Genomic DNA, 14,808 nt, shown 5'->3' with positions numbered 1-14,808 from the left:
GCTAGACTTACAGTTGCTAATGCCTTGGTTGAAGTCTCTCTCTGATGTTCCGGCAAGACACTTGGAAAGCACATCCAAGCTTTTCTTGGCAGTTAGAGCTCATTCCATCTGTTGCACCATGGCAGATACAGCAGCAATGAAAGATTCATTTAAAAGAATATAACCCTGGGAGGAATTTCCTTAAAAATAGGGAACAGGAGCTGGCTTAGGGTGTGATGAATGGTATGGAAAGTGCTTCCAAATCACCAGAGCTTATCCCAGGGATTATTTATCTATAGCTGATGGTAGCACGAGCACCTTTAGACAAGAGGTTTGGTAGAACACTAAAAAGTAAAAGTTGTATTCCGTGAATACAGAGTATCCTTCCTTGATGTGACTGTTTTACCTACATTGTGAATTACATAGATGGAATTTGTGTTGAACAAGAGTGCGGCACCAGTTTGGGTAAGTATTTTAATATCTGTTCCTGACACATCCCAGATATTTCCAGGGAATTTGCCTTCAAGCCACATTTGTAGCAGTCTTGTAACATTAACCAAGTCTGAAGAACATCATTCACAGGCACCTTCACTTTTGGAGCAACACCCTCCCCTGAGCTGATCATGTGGACACATGTTTACAGCAGATGGAAATTTCCTTCAGCAGACGGTGAAACTGTTCAAATATCACTAAATCTAATAGAAAAGGCATTTAGAACTAATAGTATCTTAATATTTTAGTATTTGTGGAATTGAATTAGGCTTCTGTTTGAGATGAGAAAGGCCACTCTCTGGTTTTATATATTTTGTTGCATTCTTTCTTAATTATATTTTATAGTGCCGTTGTATGCTTTTGCAACTATGGAGCTAATTAATTTGTTTGGTTTTTTTCTCCACAGCATTGCTGTTCTACTGGACTTTAGCTTTCATAACTAAAACCATCAAATTTGTAAAGTTCTGTGATAATGGGGTTGGATTTTCTCAGCTTCGATTTTGCCTCACAGGACTCTTGGTTGTTCTTTATGGAATGCTACTAGCTGTAGAAATTAATGTCATTAGGGTGAGGGTAAGTAACTATCATAAAAGTCCCCTTCTGTGGTTTTTATTGGTTGTTTTATTCCCTTTTCTGGGTTCTTGGTGTAAAATGCATTGCTAAAGAAGAAAGAAAAACCAGTTAGAAATCTATTTGACAATCAAAGGTTAATGCTATTTTACTAGGCCAGATGAATCTGTAATTTCAAAAAATGCCAGACTCTGTTGTTAATTTAAGATCAATTTCATCTGTTCAAGTTTGTTGCAAATTTTTAAATGATTCTGTTTCAGCCATGACAGCCAAGTGTTTCTGATGCAAGGGAACACTGGTAGAAAGGAATTGTCTGCTCTATCAGAGAATATCGTAGACACACAAACAACATCTCTCATTTTCCAGGAGACAATCACAATAAGTGATTTATTTGGGTGACTGGGGTTCCTCCCAGCTATATTCCCCCCCCCCCCCCCCCCCCCCCCCCGCAGTGTCTGCAGTCATAATCTAAACTGAGACTTTGGAGACTGCTGGATACATAAATGCCAAAGTTCCCTTCAGGTGGCACTCACCAACTGTGTGCAAAAGTTAACTTTAGGAGGGAAAGAAATATTCTCATGTAAATTTTCTTGCTTCAGCACCAGTAGCTCCATGTGCTGAGCTAACAAATGTGAGGCAGTGTGGTGTGGGAGATGAATCCCAGTGATAACCTCAGGACTGTGCCTAAGCTCCTGTCTCCCATCTTGTGCTGCCTGGAACTCAAAGCAGTGCTGGGGCTGTACTGTTTAAATAATTGAGGGGGGCAGTCTCTTCTGACATGTCTCAAGTGAAAGGACAAGAGGAAATGGCCTTAAGTTGTACCATGGAGGTTCGGATTAGTTTTTAGAAAACTTTTTCACTGAAACAATGGTCAGGTACTGGAATAAATTGCCCAAGGAGGTGGTGGAGTCACCACCTCTGGAAGAGCTCCAGAGGTGTCTGGATGTAGCACTGGGGGTATGGTGTAGGAGTGATTACGGTGGTGTTGGTTTGGTGGTTCAACTGGATGATCTTGAAGGTCTCTTCCAGCTGTGATGATTGTGATTCTGTAAGGTGGGGTTTTTTTCCTACAAGTATGCAAATTTTTGCACCATAAACGGAATCATAGTAAATTATAAGAATTATTTATTTCTAGACTGGATGCCTCTGATTTTCCTCAGTACCTGGGGAAACTGGATTGCTGTATTAGTTGAATTTGAATGTCTCTTGAGAAATCAAGACTGATTCATTGATTATCTGCAATGTTCTTATCTATGCTTTGTGCACTTTTATTTTCTATGCATTTACTGTGATTCTGCTGGCATTTTTCTGGATTTCAGAGGTATGTTTTCTTCAAAACTCCTAAAGAAGTTAAACCTCCTGAGGATCTCCAGGATCTCGGTGTCCGATTCTTGCAGCCCTTTGTGAATCTGTTATCCAAAGGAACATACTGGTGGATGAACACATTCATCAAGACTGCCCATAAAAAACCAATAGACTTGAAAACTATAGGCAAGCTTCCCATTGCTATGAGAGCTCTGACCAATTACATTCGCCTTAATGAGGCCTTTGAAGCACAGAAGGTATGCAAAGCATGGAATCTCTGTCTGTCTGCTTACTCAGGGCTTGTGTTTTTCATTAGCTTTTATCATATAAGCACGATACAAAGTGATACAAACAGATATTATGCAAATGAAGTATCCATTAGCATAGCTGCCCGTACACCAAGAGACCACATACTCAGTTGTACCTCGTACAATAATGGAATTTCTCTAACCAAATGTGCATGTCAAACACATTATTGGTTAAATGTGTGTCAAATGCATATGGCCTCTGTTTTGATGTGTAAAGTAAGCAGAGACTGTGTTCACTGAACACCATTATTCTTCCTAATAAGACCTTGGAAACATTCAATTACAGAGTCAGTATTAATGAGGCCTTACAGGGCTATTTTTTTTTTTCCATGTTATTTGAGTTTGTCCATAAGAGAGTTCAGGGCTGAAACTACCTCAGCTCAAATTAATTTTCACTCCTCAGTGGGAGCTGAGCATGTCCAGGATTGTAAGGGAATTTGTTTGCATCCTGCCTAAAAAGTGTAGGTTTCCAGTCTCTGTGTTCACTAGAGAAAAAAAACCTGTCACTTCCCTCCCTCTTCTTTTTTTCCTCCCTCAGCAGGCCACAAACACCACTTGCTATTAAGGATAGGAGAGAAATAATGGTTCTTTTTGTGAAGTGGAGGGATGTGCAAATTAATGCTTTGTTCTGACACTATAAAAAGAAATGAAACAATAGTTGTAGTTCCTCTGCTTTTCTAGCTGAGAGATTACAAATGGTTGTCCATGAATTAAAGCAGTGATAAAAATACCAATGATTTATCAGACCTGAGGCTAATTTATAACATAATTCTTACTAATTTTAATTTAATTCTGCCCAGAACAAAAGGTCATCATCTCCCCAAGGATCCAGATCCATTTGGCGTGCTCTCTGCTGTGCTTTTGGAAGACCCTTACTTCTCAGCAGCACATTCCGTATCCTGGCTGACTTGCTCGGGTTCGCTGGGCCACTCTGCATCTCCGGGATTGTTCACAACGTTGGAAAAGGAAATAACACCATCCGCCCACAGGTACTGTCAAAATGTCATCAAAAGAGAGGAGTCGAGGAAGTGATGCTGTGATTCTGTATTGTTTGTCCTCAGCAAGGAAAGCCACTCTGCACTGTGTTTGTGAATGCAGGAAGTGACAGTGGGAATGTACTGCCTGATCCCCACTTTTATACTGTGGTGAAGTGCGTCCAGTGCAGGGCAACAAAGGTGACTCAGGGATTGGAGCATCTCTTGCAAGGATGGGCTGAGGGAGCTGGACTTGTTCAGCCTCAAGAAGAAGTGACTGGGAGGGGATCTCAGCAATGCATGCAAATATCCAAAGGGAGGGTGTCAAGAGGATGGAGCCTGGCTGTGCTTGGTGGTGCCAAGCAATAGCACAAGAGGCAATGGGCAGAAACTGATGCACAGGAGGTTCCACCTGAACATGAAGAAGAACTTCTTTAAAGTGTGGGTGACTGAGCACAGGACCAGGTTGCCCAGAGAGGTTGTGGAGTCCCCTCGCTGGAGATACTCAGGAACAGTCTGGATGCAATCCTGTGCAATGTGCTCTGGGATGGCCCTGCTTGAGCAGGGACTGTGGTCCCTTCCAGCCTGACCCATTCTGTGATTCTTTTGGGGGCAAAATATGTGACCCATGCATCTAGTCAGCCTTGCATTCTGGAAAATAACATTCAAGATAACAGTGAAGCATATCCAGAATTCCATTTATATCATAAGGAATTTAGGTACAGTCTTGAGTAGAGATTGAATCAAGTATGTGATTGAGTGCTTTCCAGAAAGGAAAAGTGTGTTTTTAATAGGCTTGGCTTTTCATTTCCAAAAATGAGGGATGTCTAAGAGGATTAAAGCAGAGTTTTGTCATCATCATAAAATGCCAAGTAATTTAACTGCAACCAAGAATTTCCACTAGTGCCTTTGGGGAGGTTAGTTTTATCAACTGAAATATATTTTTAAAGCATGCTGTTTAAATGAGTGCTCTCCAAGAAGAAGCAGACATATTTCTTGATTAACAACCGAAAAAAAAAGTAACTCAGGAAGCATCTTTTCATTATAAGGTGAGGTCACTCAGGCTGGATTTCTATGAGATAGATCAGTTTATTCCTGCAGCTCACTAAGTGTCTGATATAAGACTTTAGAAATAAAGTCTGTTGACACTAATGGAAATATACCCATTCATTCAAGTACACTTTGGATTAGGTCCACTGTAAATATTGAAGTCCATCAGCTGCAGTGCAGAAAATTTAACAAAGGCCTCAGGCTAAAATTAACTGTTTGTCCATTTTGCAATCCTTATCCTAATATTTGGAAACTTTATTATAGCAAGTAGGTTCAGTGGAAACCAGTTCTAGCAGGAAATGAGAAAATTAAGACTATAGGGCTATGTTGCAGCAAAGTACTGTGGAAGGTCTTGAGCTCTGCTTTTCAATAATTTGTTTGGGACACTGTTTCAGATGAAATTGTGATTTGATTATAATTTACAGATTGTCCTATTTAATTTTTCTGTAGAAGTGTCAGCTACTGCTTCTCTTTGAAAACAGAAGTTCAGGTCTGGTCCTTACAGACCGTAAGAAGAGCTTCATCCAGCCTGGTATCCTCACTCACTAGCTAAGCAGTAACCTCACTGTTGTCATTTACACTAATTTGGCATCACCTAACAGCAATAATCACTGATGGTGGTAGTCCACAAGTGACACTTAAGGATGTATTCTGGGTTTGCTAAAATGTCTCCAAGAGGCTTTTCCTTATGTTTTGACCTGATTAATACACATTGTTTTTTATGGTGTCTAACTACATTTATGTTTGAAAATTGCTTTTGCTGGGTTAGATGAAATGTCTTTCTAATGAAGGGTTTCAATCCCAACTACCTGGAAGCAGACTGGGATGTTCAGGAAGGATCCCATGTGTGTTCACTTACCTAGCCAACTTGGTCTATTTTGGAAAGAAATACACCAGCTCTACTGCTAGGAATGTTATATCCCTGCTTGTAATGAGTCAAAAGAAGAGAACCTTGCCTTATTGTTTGCACCTGTGAACCTCATAGGTGTGAGAAACAAGCTTCCTAAAATGGTGTTATAGGAAGGTAAAGATAAGCTGGGGGAAACACTGTTTGCGCTTGGCGTGCTGCTGAGTTTGAGGGCACTGGAAAAGAGTTGCCACACAGTGGGGCAGAATCAGACAAGCAATATAAGGTGTGAGTACAGTGGAGGGTGTCTTTTACCCATCTCTTACCTATCTACATCTTAAATAGTTTAGACTGAGGAGATGTTGTAATGAGTCAACTGTATCTTTCAAACAGAAATAATCTTTGTGAAACAGAAGGCGAAGAGATACACTACTTGTTCTGTTCCTCAGGTCCTTTGTGACAGATATAACCCACCACAGAGCTGTAACTCAGATCACATGGGTGTCACAGGCAGTATTAACTGCTCTAGTTAGTGCTGGAGTTAGAGCATGACATCGTCTTAAATTCTGTCATGCTCTTCATGTTTATTTATAACTCCAGTATCAATATTTACGGCCACCCCAGCATGTTCCTATGACACGGATTTCTCTGAGCGTTAATCATTTCACAGTGAAGAAGAGACTGACAGAATGATAACCTTTATAATTTGCTGGTAGCACCTTGCACATTGCAGTATTAGGATTAGCAGTTCCAGTATTGGGAGTAGCTGCTGACATAACACATTCAGAGATGCACCAAACGTGTTATTTAAAAAGCTCTAGAAGTCATAGGGCCCATTGTAGCGAAAAGCCCACTCCTGACATTAGGATTGTGTGAGTCCAGAGTCTTTAGGCTTTTAAAAAGCAGCTTTTTGCTCAGCCTTTTACTGGTTAGAGCCACTTTTAAGAATTGGTGTTACCCTGAAGTTGTCAGGAAGGTGGGACACTGAATATTCCCAAAGCCATTTCTGAAAACAAAACATCTAATTATTTGCATCAACTTCTCAAACAAGGTTATTTGCCTCATAAGTGAAAGGTTCAGGAAGTGTTCAGGTATTTCTGTGTTTCCTGCAGGCTGGCAAGTGTGTGTTGACACCTCTTGTAGTGTAAACACAGGCATGTTCAGTGACTTTGTAAGCCATAATGGCCTGATAATGCATCTGAGCCTTTGGCAAATGTCTTGGTGCTATCAGCAAGTGTGTGATCTTTCTGTATATATGTTTGTCCTCCTTTTCTCTCAAGGGAGTGTTGGAAGAAAGGATGAGAATGTTCATCTCACTCTCCCTCCTAGTCTATTATATAATATTTTGATGGGAGTCATTGCTGTACCAAAATCTCATTGCTAGACAACCGTGATTTCTCAAACATAGTTGTGGAAAAAAACATGTATTTTACATGCAGTAAAAAGTGGTATTAGCTGCAGAAATTAGCAGTATTGGCCAGATGCACATGTAGGACAGCACTGAAAATCTGAACTTGTAAGACTGTAAATAATCTGGAAGACAAACTCATTTTTAGTTAATAGCCTATTTGTAGTATAAAATGCTGCTGTAGCCTATTTGAATTGGTATGGGATAAGTAATAAATTAGGGCTTTAAAATCCCTTTAGGGTGCAAATAGGTAAAATAGCAGTTAAATGTCTCTATCTGAACATAATTGCTGATGTACTATAATTGTTCAGAGTTTTGCACTTGATACAGATTTTAAAAATCTTCCTTCTTTCACATTCCTTGGCACCCCTGCTCCCATTTTCTCCTTTGCTTTATGTCTCTGACACTGACTGTCCACATTTTTGGTTCATTTGGCCTATTTTTTTTTTCCTGGGCTGATTTTCTTATCTGAGTGATTTGAATTGGCTCAGGAAGACATCCAGTTAGCTCACCAGCTAGTGCACAGGAAGCAGCAGAAGTGTGCAGGTTGGAGCAACCCAGGTGTAAATAAGAATAGGGAGAAGTTTATTCCTTTTCCAGCTGGCTCAGCCAAAAGAACTGCTTTAAAAACTAAATTTTTGCCTCTGTATAAACTTGCCATATGGGGTTTTTATGAAGTTGACTGCAAGGTGCAGATCAGATCTAATAAAATGTACAGACACTGAGAGTTTGTGAAATATAGCTGATTAAGTGTTATAGCAGTTGTGAAAACTTCAACAGCAAAGAAACTATGTAGGCAAGAAAAAATGTGCTGAGCAAGGGATACAGCAGGAGTGTAAATGCAAGAAGCCCTCTGAGAGGGAACAGAGTCCTCTTCCTAATTTTGCCTTTAAATGGAAGCACAATCCAGCAATCAAAGTTTTGAAGGAGCCAAGAGGAGAAAGAGGAAGACGAAGACATTTTAGTTACAGAAGGCTTCCCATGGTTAGCCAATCTCTCAACTTGTTGCACCAAAGGGGTCAGCTTGTTAAATATAGTCTGAAATAAATGCACTATTTTCCCATTAAGCTGTAGATGTGCTTCAAAATGCACTTTGGTGATTTCATGAGCTTGCTAGAAGGTAATGACCGTAAATAAAAGTGAACAAGATGCTGCAGGCCAAAATCATTTGCATGGTTCCAGGAATTTTGGGTTTTTTACAAGTTCTGAAGGTTGGTTTTAGTATTCAGAAACCTGAGGTGTTAAAACAATGAGAGTAATTTTTCCCAAAGGATGTTAACTCTTCCTTTCTGATGATGGGCAGTGCTAAATGACCATATGGAATTACTCAGTGTCCTAGAGTTTTGGAAGGATATCAGAAATCCTATAAATGTCATTCTGCATTTAAGTGAGGCTTACTGAGTTGGCATGTTATGAGACTGTCTTTGAATTGATAAACTGTGAGGTTTCAGACAAGGTTGGGAGCACTTTCAAAGTAACAAACTGTTTATCTCTGCTTATAAATTATGTAAAGCAGGTAATTAAATTACCATTGTACCTGATTTCTAACTTTCTTTTTTTTTTATAGATTAAAATTCTTGGTGTTTTCTTTATTTCGTCACAAGAGTTCCTGTCCAATGCTTATGTTTTGGCTGTACTCTTATTTTTTGCCCTTCTATTACAAAGGACATTTCTGCAAGCATCATACTATGTTGCTATTGAAACAGGAATCAACTTGAGAGGTGCAATACAGGTAAGCAATATATTACTAATTAACCTTTTCACACCCTCATAAACCTGCATCTGTAAATACAAATTATAATTATAGTTGTTAAATTCTGAAACGCTACTCTCCTGAAATGTATTGAATGTACCATTAGAGATTGTGTTAGCCCTGCATTCTGTTTCATTTGCATTCTTATTTTGATGATTTTATATAAATGTTCATTTTTAATACCTGATGCTGGATTTCTTCTTACCTTCAAGCAAAAATTTGCTGACAGTAAAACTGAATGTAGCTTTTGAAATAGTTTGGGTGTGAAGTGCACCTCTCCCATCTCAAAGCCATTTTTTTTGTAACATCACATCCCATGCAAATAATGCACCTTTAAAATGTCTTGTAAATATACTTTGGACAGAAGGATAGATTGTATTCCCAATGCATGGAGTAGTGTTTTATTCCATGGGTCATGCCACAAAATCTGCCAGGCACAGTGGAGTCTGTAACCACTGAACATAAGATTGCAAAAATGGGGTCTGTAATCACTGGATAACTGGGAACTGCAGATCAAAGTTTGATGTAGCATACAAAGCTTTGTGCCTGGAAATGAGAGAATTTGGTGTAAGATTACAGTGTAGGATTGCCAATGGCACTGGCTGAAACCTACCCTGTGGCAGCCTGAAAGCCAGCCTTATAAGTTACACTATTTATCCACTGGGCTACATGGATCCTGTGGGGAGTCTCCATGATGGATGGATGCTTTCAATAGCAGCAGAATTGTTTAATTCTCTTTTGATCTTACACTTGGAAGCACTTGTCAGCTGCCAGGCTTCTGGATTCCATCCACTGGTTTTCTCTGACTAGAGTGAAATAGAAAAGTCCTACAGGAATAAAAACTTGACCCCAAAAAAACCAAAAAATTTGCATGTCTTGAGTGGAAGAGCTGCAACTGACTGAAAAATACATGGACCACAGCAAGTGTAAAAGGGGAATAGTTGGAAAATAGTGCTGAATTAACTTTGTTTATGAAAAGCTTTGTATTCTCTGTTCTGGATATTAGAGGTTCAGATAATGCCAGTTGGACTATCCAAATTGGGAAATTTCTAGCTATCACTCTAAGCAGCAGATTAGTGTTAGTGGCAGTCTGTGTGCCGGTGGTTTTATACATTTTTTTCCTTACAATTTTTCTTTAAATCTTTTATCTCTCTTCCTCTCCTGTGTAACTCTGCACTTGTTCAGTGTGCCCTAAATGATTTTTACCAAACTAGCTGGTAAAAGTGTGCTTTTATTATTCTGTACTGTTATTTTTATACCCAGTGCCTGATTCTGCACTGAGGCAACTGCTTAATTCAGTACAGAATTGTACCTGGGACATTCGCTGTCTGTGAATTAAACTTTGTAATGGAACTGAGTGCTCTAAGCAAAATGTAGCAACATTCTCAGCCAGGAGCCTGAATCAATTGCCAGAGAAAAATAACAAGGGTTTTAATACATTGAGGATTATATAGTGAACCTAATAGTATCTTAGTGTTAGTTACATGAAGGGCACTCTGTGGAGATGCTGGAGGTATAAATCATCATTGGTAATGTGGTTCTTGGGCATTTTTGGGCAGTAAAGGTTTCATTCTTTTACTGATGCACAGAGATGCAAAAAGGAAGTACTTAGAGAACCATGATGCAGGTAACTGCACTGTGCTTTGTGTCAGTGAAGAATAGTAGCTTTAAATTTTACAAAATAACACAAAAGACCAAACTTTAGGCTCTTCATTCAAGTTACTGGAAAAGTAGTTTTCTCACAATATGCTGGACCTGTGGATGGAGCTAGAAATCTAATTTTATTTCTATATGCTAACACCTTTTGATGTCTCTTCCAGACAAAAATTTACAATAAAATTATGCAGCTTTCAACTTCTAACATGTCTATGGGGGAGATGACAGCAGGCCAGATCTGTAACCTGGTTGCCATAGACACAAATCAGCTGATGTGGTTCTTCTTCCTCTGCCCTAACCTTTGGGCTATGCCAGTACAGGTAAGGTGATTGAATGTGCTTTTGTTCTTAATGCACGTCAGTCTGTGGTGGTTCATTGCTTATGAATTTTGTGAAAGTGGAGATATTAAAGAAGTTAAAGAATAACTTGAAATAAAATGTCAAGCTGTTAACATCTAGAAACATTGCCTGCAATAGATTCCATGTCTGTGACTGGACTTTAGGTATTTATGATTGTATTAGGATCTTGGTTGCTGCCAAACATGCTTTGCATTTGTAACAAGAATTTATAGGGTGCAGCAGGTTGCAATGCATTCATTTATTACATCAGGGAAGTTAACTGGAAGATATTGCAATCATTTGTCTTCTGAATCCCAGCAGAAGCAAGAGAAGTAGCATAAATATGATTGCTTTGATGTGATCCCTTGAAACTACTGCTGTTTCTTGGATGACAAACTCCACAGTTTGCTGTTGTTTTGGGTTGGGGTTTTTTTTTATAACATATTTGTTACTTGAAATGTTTTTACTACTTTATCCTGTGATGTCTTTGGTCTCCTGTCTCTAAATACCAATCCCTTCAGTCTCCTTTCCCACATCCTATACTTCCATTTATGAATTTCCTGAAAAAGCTGACAGTAGAGAACAAAGTTTCATCTGATACTATCTCAGTACCCAGCAAATCTTCCTGCTTTCTTCCAGCTGTTCAGTGCATTTTTGTTGGGTGTGCTTCAATGCTAGCAGTAAATAAAAACAGAAGGGGCAGTAAAGTTGAATTTCACTTGGTATTTTCTAGATGTATAATTTAGTTTCCAAAACATGATGAAAACTTCATTGTGTTCATGTCACAAAGGCAGTCTGTTTCCAGCTCCACACAGAGGCTCATTTGGCTGGTGTGTAAGTCAGAAACCTGCAAGTAATCTACCCAGCAGCTTTGCATTTTGGGTTGCTTGCCCTTGCCCAAAAATTGAATTATTTTCATGAGACTGTATGTAGACTGCAACTGACAGATCGTATTTCCAGGCAGTTTATAATGTGGTTTTTAGGAGTTTGTGTCTATCAGTATGTTATACTAGTGATTTTCTTCTACAAGATGTTAAGCATGTAAGAATATGACACTGAGAAGCTGGGGATGAGGAAGAAAAGCCAGCCATTCAGATGATTGGGTAAATGGTATGAATGTCTTTCAAAGAGTGAGGTGTTAGGGTGCTGGCCGTCTGGAGATCTGGACTTTTTCTGACAATAAAGATATTTACTAGAATTGAGTGGATTTTGTACTCGTTCCTGTTGAATACAAGAGGTTTTTGTCAAGCTACTACAGATCAGATAAGCAACTCCTCTTAAAATCAGGTCTTCAGAATATCTGATCATGAGATAAACCAGATTGATTTCCTAACGTGGGGGGGGGGCGGGGGGGGAAGCCTGATTTAGCTCTTTGCCCTGAATTTTTTTCCCTCACTGAGGAAAATACTTGGGAGGGGCTATGCAGGTCCTTTATTATTGTCAGTTATAGTGAGTCTTTGAATTCATCTTGTATCCTCTTGTGTAGTCTTAATCTTGGGGAGTGTTCATTCTCTGAAAAACCAATTAGCGTCCTCCTGAAATACTCTGCATCTTCACACTTTTGCCACGTGTCTGAAACCTGTTGTGTTACCACAGATTTTCTACTATCTCTGGTAGTGGGGGTAGATTGCTTCTGAGACTGAAGTAGGATGTGGAGGAAGAAGTAATCTGAGTCTCTGATAAAACTCTTGCTAGCTCCATGACACTTGTGGAAAGCCTCAAATCAGGATAGTGAGCATATTAAGGTGTAAACAATCAGCAGTTTACTTACTGATGGCTTCTTTTAACTGTGCTTTCTACATGTGTGAGATAGAACTGTGCCTGTTAAAATATTAAGATTTAAGGGATTGTAGCCATATTTAGGTCACAGTGTGGCTGCATTCACACAGTATAACTGTATTTTCCTCTTCCAATGCAGTTACTCCTGCACAAGAAGTATGGACTAGTTTTTCTGATCTACTCTGGAGGAACTTGTATAGCAGTTTAAAACATTTTGCTTTCTAGAATTAAGGGAGGGTGATGGATATAAGCAATTATCGTCTGGAATTTTTCAGAAAGCAATTTGACTTTTTTGGCATGGTTTCCATGAAATTATGGGTGGGGGAGGAAAAATGGGAACCAGATTATTTTAAAGTGGGGGAAAAAACCCAATGATCAAGGAAAATGTCCTACTATTGATGTCCAGTTGCAAAAGAGAGGACAGCTATAATGAAAAGAAACTGATAGGAAATATTATATTAAATATGGTTACATATTGGCAGTTTGTTATAATAATTTGGATAGCAGTGTATTTTCATTCCATGTATGGGAAGCACTGTAAGAAGTCAGTGATTGTACACTGATAAAATGGTATAGCTGAAAAGCTATGCAGCATTAAGAAGAGTCCATCCCATTAATGATAGTGTCTAGAGTATCAATTATTATAGAAAAACTATGTACAAGCTACCAATTTCATTTACACTTATTTTATAAGACCTCTCTGACAGCTCAGTGGAGAGAATACTTTAGTGCAACTGAGATTAATCCAATTTCATTGCATATTCTGTAACAACATTTTGCTCTAATGTGCCAGAAGTCACAGACTCATAAAGACTTCCTGACAGTCTACAGAAAATCTGATTATATTTGCATTAAAATTCCCCCTGTGATGCTCCTTACCAGATGAGGACGATTAGAGCTGGATCATGCTCCTGTTTTGTGGATGGTGCACTCCTTGCCAAAATCAGTGAGTCACATTGGTCACAAAGGCTTCTTCAAAACATTTTTCCATAGCATTCATTCAGTACCTTGTCTTATAAGGCAGTGAAAACAATTACTGGCTACTTGAAAAATGGCTAATACTAAGTTGCCCAAACTCCATTATTATTTAAAACAGGTTTTTAATAGTTTTGTAGCTCTTAATCTAGAAATCAACATTTCAGCATCTGCTGTGGATTTTGTAATAGCCATTCATGACAAGTTAGGTTTTCTATACAGCCCAGATAATTTGAGCCCCATCTTTGCTCTGACTGGAGTCAATGGGAGCTTTATCATTGCCTTAAGTTACTGTTTGAATGTTACTGAAGTCCATGAGAAGAGGCCCACGGATGCCAATCAGTTGAAAGATGCCCTCAGTAAATTTGGCTCAAACCCTGGGAGCAAAATGAGGCCTTATAAAGGCCTTCCCTCTGTGCCTCCATTTTATAAACACCCTTGTTTGATTTCATTGTGATTATTAAAAAATGCTGTATTCTCATATCTCTGGCTCGTTGGTAGGGATTGCTTACACTTGCAGTGAAAGGACATTTGTCTCTTTCAAAACTGCCCACAAAGCAGTTTCTGGCTGAAAGTATTTGCCATCCTCAATAAATAATCAAGGCAAAATAACCTGAGCTATTGGTGAGCTTTTCGCTCCTGATATATATCTCTGGCAGAGAAGAGCTTTGGGATTTTGATGAAAGAGAAACAGTATTTCATTGCACAGGCTTTTTTTTAAAATATGATTTTTGCCTTCTCAGGAATATTGATGAGAGCCTTCCCATCTGCCAGATACTGTCCTCCAGAGTTCAGATATTATCTGTGTACTCTTTATTCTTGACTCCGTACTTTGTGATGTGATACGGAATTATGTCCAATAAGATTTCAGCTCTTTTCAGATACAATCTGCACTTCTTTTTTTCCATACATGCTGAATGTATTTCAAAAGTTTGCCTGTATTATTACATTATAAAGAAGATGAAAATGGGATCATTTTTTGATGCCTTTTCCTGGTCTTAAAATCAAGAATCAAACACAGTTAGAAGGGAAAAAGGGATTTTACCTCTGTATTTATTTTAAGGATCCTTAGGTGCACCACATCCAGGTGGAATGCACTGAAATGCACGCTGCAATGCATCCCACAATAGATCTGGCCTAATGTTATAGGTTTTACTAATTAGCAAATCTATCAAAGATTCCCCAATGAGAGGCTCGAGTGAGCCCCCCTCCCCAAGGGACCTTCCCCTGGGTGGTTTTATCTTAGTTTACAGAATGTGTTCTGGAGAGGACCTTGGGGTCTGGGGCTTTCTGGTCCCTAACTACGAGGCTTCTAAGATGTTTAGTCTCCTAGCTTGACAAAATGCATGTAAGAATGTAGGCTAAAACCCACTA

General features: G+C 39.1%; 1 protein-coding gene across 4 annotated transcripts in view; it reads left to right on the top strand.

Moving 5' to 3' along the window:
• The window catches only part of ABCC8 (ATP binding cassette subfamily C member 8), a 73,716-nt gene that overhangs the window by 9,191 nt on the left and 49,717 nt on the right, over window positions 1-14,808 (top strand). For all 4 annotated transcript variants that reach the window (XM_082284457.1, XM_082284458.1, XM_082284459.1 and 1 more), the window contains 5 exons: window positions 878-1,044; window positions 2,361-2,603; window positions 3,455-3,643; window positions 8,501-8,665; window positions 10,507-10,662. In XM_082284457.1, the coding sequence (XP_082140583.1) occupies window positions 878-1,044; window positions 2,361-2,603; window positions 3,455-3,643; window positions 8,501-8,665; window positions 10,507-10,662 (920 nt within the window). The remainder of the gene's footprint in view (window positions 1-877; window positions 1,045-2,360; window positions 2,604-3,454; window positions 3,644-8,500; window positions 8,666-10,506; window positions 10,663-14,808) is intronic.

This window comes from Coloeus monedula (assembly GCF_965178545.1).
Source record: "Coloeus monedula genome assembly, chromosome: 6".
NCBI classification, from domain to species: Eukaryota; Metazoa; Chordata; class Aves; order Passeriformes; family Corvidae; genus Coloeus; species Coloeus monedula.
Note: the sequence above shows the minus strand (reverse complement) of the source record. Positions and strands in the feature narration are given on the sequence as shown.